The 6,000-nt window shown below is 38.9% G+C and overlaps 1 protein-coding gene across 1 annotated transcript in view; it reads right to left on the bottom strand.

The window, feature by feature from the left end:
- Positions 1-250: 250 nt before the first annotated feature.
- The window catches only part of LOC116946591 (ornithine decarboxylase-like), a 42,826-nt gene continuing 37,076 nt past the window's right edge, over positions 251-6,000 (bottom strand). The window contains exon 13 of the mRNA XM_076069969.1: positions 251-520. Coding sequence (XP_075926084.1) covers positions 463-520 — 58 coding nt within the window. The 3' untranslated portion in view covers positions 251-462. The remainder of the gene's footprint in view (positions 521-6,000) is intronic.

The following is a 6,000-nucleotide window of genomic DNA, read 5'->3' as shown; positions in this document are numbered from 1 at the left end:
ATTTCAACCGAGAAGATGGATTCTATCTTAGCAATCATTGGAAAGATTTGATAAATCATTTCAGTTCTTGATTGATTGTTCACGCTTACAGTGCCTTTCAGACAGCATACATAAAAACAAATTTCGTCTCCCCCCTCCTCTTTTCAAAAAATAGATGGACTAGTCCTGGCAAACTGCCATCGTTGCGCGTGCCGCAAACGTTATTTATATATATAAATAAATAAACATGCCGTTTTCAAAATAAATTTATGCAAACCGACACACCTGATGATGACCGTTTGAGTTATGGTCGAAACGTCGTGAGAATTTTTTATTGTTTTATATATATTTTGTTATTTTGTTGTTTCTCTTCAACGTGACTTTACCGAAAAAACTAAGAATATGAATTACTGCAGTCACGAAAGCTTTAAATCAAAATTTAACGTGGATTAAATCAAGTGATCTACGTGATGCGTTGAAAGTTCAAAAGCCGAGGGATGGACTCAACTTATCTTCTGTACACAGCGCTGTCAGCAAAGTCCTGGACACACATACGAACACGGCAAAAGATTATTTCATCCAGCCTTTGCTGTAAGGGCAAGTAATTGGTATTCGTCAAAATCGAGGTGTGATCGGTCGAGCTAAATGCAAAAAAAGGCCAATTTAAGAGCCAGAAACCAATAAAACGAGGTCTACGAGTGAACCAACATGTGAGCACACCATTGTGGTCTACGATCCCTCAATGACAGAGTAGCACAACTACACTAACTCTCTCTTGAAGCCCTCTCGTGGCCAGCAGACTTCAACATTGGCGTTGAGGTCCTGAACCATGTTGCTGCCATCATTCGCAAGAATATAAATAACTAGCAGGAAGTACCCGACTTTGCTGGGGGAAATATATATTTCTAAACTTGTCTTCTCTTAAAAAAACATAACAGATACATACACAAATATGAAACTATGTGTTAGCCCGGAGTTCCGTTTGTTTGTCAATTTTTTCCGTCAACAAAATTATAAGAGGCTTGCAGAAGTCCTGAATCGAAAAGTAATAGAAAGTAGGGGGTAAATAGTTGATCTAAAAGATTTCCAAAATTGTCGATCCCCCCTCCCTCAAAAAAATATTTTTTATCCCCCTGTAGGCATATATATCTACACACCCTACATACAATAGTCAGTAGTATCTAGTGACGCTATAGTAGTATCTGGCTCTACAGTCATATCTACCTGACTCGATAGTAGTATCTATTGACTATAGTAGTATCTACTGACTCTATAACAGTACCTGCTGACTCTGTAGTTGTATCTACTGACTGTAGAGTAGTATCTACTGAGTACAGTAATATCTACTGACTCTATAGAAGTATCTACTGACTGTATAGTAGTATCTATGGACTGTAGTAGTAACTACTAACTGTATAGTAGTATCTACCAACTCTCCAGTAGTATCTAACTATAGTAGTATCAACTGAGTGTAATAGTATCTACTGACTACAGTAGTATTTTTTTTACTATAGTAATATCTACTGACTCTACAGTAGTATCTGAGTACAGTAGTATCTACTGACTGTAAAGTCGTATCTAATGATTGTATAGTAGTATCTACTGACCGTAGTAGTATCTGCTGAAAGTAGTAGTATCTACTGACCGTAGTAGTATCTACTGACTAAAGTAGTATCTACCGACTCTATAGTAGTAACTACTGACTCTACAGTAGCATCTAATGACTATAGTAGTATCTACTGAATCTATAGTAGTATATTTTCACTCTATAATAGTATCTGAATATAATAGTAACTACTAACTGTATAGTAGTATCTGCTGACTTTATAGCAGTATCTGCTGACTATAGCAGTATCCGTATCTATAGTCGTAGCTACTGACTCTGCAGCAGTATATACTGGCTGTAGACATATCTACCGACTCTATAGTAGTATCTATGGACTCTATAGCAGTATCTGCTGACTCTATAGCAGTATCTGCTGATTCTATAGTCATATCTACTGACTCTGCAGCAGCATATACTAACTGTAGTGGTATCTACTGACTGTAGTAGTATATACCGACTCTACAGAGTATCTACTGACTCTACAGTGGTATATACCGACTCTACAGTAGCATCTACTGACTATAGTAGTAACTATTAACTCTATAGTAGTATATGCTGATTCTATAGCAGTATCTACTGATTCTATAGTCATATCTACTGACTCTGCCGCAGCATATACTGACTGTAGTAGTATATACTGAATCTATAGTAGTATCTATTGACTCTATAGAAGTATCCTCTGACTATAGTAGTAACTACTAACTCTATAGTAGTATCTGCTGACTCTGTAGCATTATCTTCTGACTCTATAGCAGTGTATATGGACTCTGCAGCAGTATATGCCGACTGTAGTGGTATCTACTGACGGCAGTAGTATGTACTGACTCTATAGTAGTAACTACTGACTCTAGAGTAGTATCTACTGACGCTACAGTAGTCTCTACTAACTAGTCAGTCATCACTATATAGTCAACCAGCTATATAGTCAGTCAGCGCCGTCATCGCTATATAGTTAGCCAGCTATATAGTCAGCCAGCTATATAGTCAGTCATCGCTATATAGTCAGCCAGCTATATAGTCAGCCAGCTATATAGTCAGTCATCAATATAGTCAGCCAGCTATATAGTCAGTCATCGCTATATAGTCAGCCAGCTATATAGTCAGTCATCGCTATATAGTCAGCCAGCTATATAGTCAGTCAGCTATATAGTCAGTCAGCTATATAGTCAGCCAGCTATATAGATAGCCAGCTATATAGTCAGCCAGCTATATAGTCAACCAGCTATATAGTCAGCCAGCTAGTCAGCCAGCCATACAGTCAGTCAGCTATATAGTCAGTCAGCTATATAGTCAGCCAGCTATATAGTCAGTCAGCTATATAGTCAGCCAGCTATATAGTCAGTCAGCTATATAGTCAGTCATCACTATATAGTCAGTCAGCTATATAGTCAGTCAGCTATATAGTCAGTCATCACTATATAGTCAGTCAGCTATATAGTCAGCCAGCTATATAGTCAGTCATTGCTATATAGTCAGCTAGCTATATAGTCAGCCAGCTATATAGTCAGTCAGCTATACAGTCAGCCAGCTATATAGACAACCAGCTATATAGTCAGCCAGCTATATAGTCAGTCAGCTATATAGTCAACCAGCTATATAGTCAGCCAGCTATATAGTCAGTCAGCTATATAGTCAGCCAGCTATATAGTCAACCAGCTATATAGTCAGCCAGCTATATAGTCAGTCAGCTATATAGACAGCCAGCTATATAGTCAGTCAGCTATATAGTCAACCAACTATATAGTCAGCCAGCTATATAGTCAGTCAGCTATATAGTCAGTCAGCTATATAGACAGCCAGCTATAGACAGCCAGCTATATAGTCAGTCAGCTATATAGACAGCCAGCTATATAGTCAGTCAGCTATATAGTCAGTCAGCTATATAGTCAGTCATCACTATATAGTCAGTCAGCTATATAGTCAGCCAGCTATATAGTCAGTCATTGCTATATGGTCAGCCAGCTATATAGTCAGCCAGCTATATAGTCAGTCAGCTATATAGTCAGCCAGCTATATAGACAGCCAGCTATATAGTCAGCCAGCTATATAGTCAGTCAGCTATATAGTCAGCCAGCTATATAGACAGCCAGCTATATAGTCAGCCAGCTATATAGTCAGTCAGCTATATAGTCAACCAGCTATATAGTCAGTCAGCTATATAGACAGCCAGCTATATAGTCAGTCAGCTATATAGTCAGTCAGCTATATAGTCAGCCAGCTATATAGTCAGTCAGCTATATAGACAGCCAGCTATATAGTCAGTCAGCTATATAGTCAGTCAGCTATATAGACAGCCAGCTATATAGTCAGCCAGCTATATAGTCAACCAGCTATATAGTCAGTCATCGCTATATAGTCAGCCAGCTATATAGTCAGCCAGCTATATAGTCAGTCATCAATATAGTCAGCCAGCTATATAGTCAGTCATCGCTATATAGTCAGCCAGCTATATAGTCAGCCAGCTATATAGTCAGTCATCGCTATATAGTCAGCCAGCTATATAGTCAGTCAGCTATATAGTCAGTCAGCTATATAGTCAGCCAGCTATATAGACAGCCAGCTATATAGTCAGCCAGCTATATAGTCAACCAGCTATATAGTCAGCCAGCTAGTCAGCCAGCTATACAGTCAGTCAGCTATATAGTCAGTCAGCTATATAGTCAGCCAGCTATATAGTCAGTCAGCTATATAGTCAGCCAGCTATATAGTCAGTCAGCTATATAGTCAGTCATCACTATATAGTCAGTCAGCTATATAGTCAGTCAGCTATATAGTCAGTCATCACTATATAGTCAGTCAGCTATATAGTCAGTCAGCTATATAGTCAGTCATCACTATATAGTCAGTCAGCTATATAGTCAGCCAGCTATATAGTCAGTCATTGCTATATAGTCAGCCAGCTATATAGTCAGCCAGCTATATAGTCAGTCAGCTATATAGTCAGCCAGCTATATAGACAACCAGCTATATAGTCAGCCAGCTATATAGTCAGTCAGCTATATAGTCAACCAGCTATATAGTCAGCCAGCTATATAGTCAGTCAGCTATATAGTCAGCCAGCTATATAGTCAGTCAGCTATATAGTCAGTCATCACTATATAGTCAGTCAGCTATATAGTCAGTCAGCTATATAGTCAGTCATCACTATATAGTCAGTCAGCTATATAGTCAGTCAGCTATATAGTCAGTCATCACTATATAGTCAGTCAGCTATATAGTCAGCCAGCTATATAGTCAGTCATTGCTATATAGTCAGCCAGCTATATAGTCAGCCAGCTATATAGTCAGTCAGCTATATAGTCAGCCAGCTATATAGACAACCAGCTATATAGTCAGCCAGCTATATAGTCAGTCAGCTATATAGTCATCCAGCTATATAGTCAGCCAGCTATATAGTCAGTCAGCTATATAGTCAGCCAGCTATATAGTCAACCAGCTATATAGTCAGCCAGCTATATAGTCAGTCAGCTATATAGACAGCCAGCTATATAGTCAGTCAGCTATATAGTCAACCAACTATATAGTCAGCCAGCTATATAGTCAGTCAGCTATATAGTCAGTCAGCTATATAGACAGCCAGCTATAGACAGCCAGCTATATAGTCAGCCAGCTATATAGTCAGCCAGCTATATAGTCAGTCAGCTATATAGTCAGCCAGCTATATAGTCAACCAGCTATATAGTCAGTCAGCTATATAGACAGCCAGCTATATAGTCAGTCAGCTATATAGTCAGCCAGCTATATAGTCAGCCAGCTATATAGGCAGTCAGCTATATAGTCAGCCAGCTATATAGTCAACCAGCTATATAGTCAGTCAGCTATATAGACAGCCAGCTATATAGTCAGTCAGCTATATAGTCAGTCAGCTATATAGCCAGCCAGCTATATAGTCAGTCAGCTATATAGACAGCCAGCTATATAGTCAGTCATCTATATAGTCCGTCAGCTATATAGACAGCCAGCTATATAGTCAGCCAGCTATATAGTCAACCAGCTATATAGTCAGTCAGCTATATAGTCAGTCAGCTATATAGACAGCCAGCTATATAGTCCGCAAGCTATATAGTCAGTCAGCTATATAGACAGCCAGCTATATAGACAGCCAGCTATATAGTCAGCCAGCTATATAGTCAGCCAGCTATATAGTCAACCAGCTATATAGTCAGCCAGCTATATAGACAGCCAGCTATATAGTCAGCAAGCTATATAGTCAGCCAGCTATATAGTCAGTCAGCTATATAGACAGCCAACTATATAGACAGCCAGCTATATAGTCAGCCAGCTATATAGTCAAGCTATATAGTCAGCCAGCTATATCGTCAGTCAACTATATAGTCAGTCAGCTATATAGTGAGTCAGCTATATAGACAGCCAGCTATATAGACAGCCAGCTATATAGTCAGTCAGCTATATAG

The sequence above is a fragment of the Petromyzon marinus genome, chromosome 27 (assembly GCF_048934315.1).
Source record: "Petromyzon marinus isolate PM22_M1 ecotype Great Lakes invasive population chromosome 27, UKy_Petmar_22M1.pri1.0, whole genome shotgun sequence".
Taxonomy (NCBI): Eukaryota; Metazoa; Chordata; class Hyperoartia; order Petromyzontiformes; family Petromyzontidae; genus Petromyzon; species Petromyzon marinus.
The sequence above is the reverse complement of the archived record's forward strand: the minus strand, read 5'-3'. Positions and strand labels throughout refer to the sequence as shown.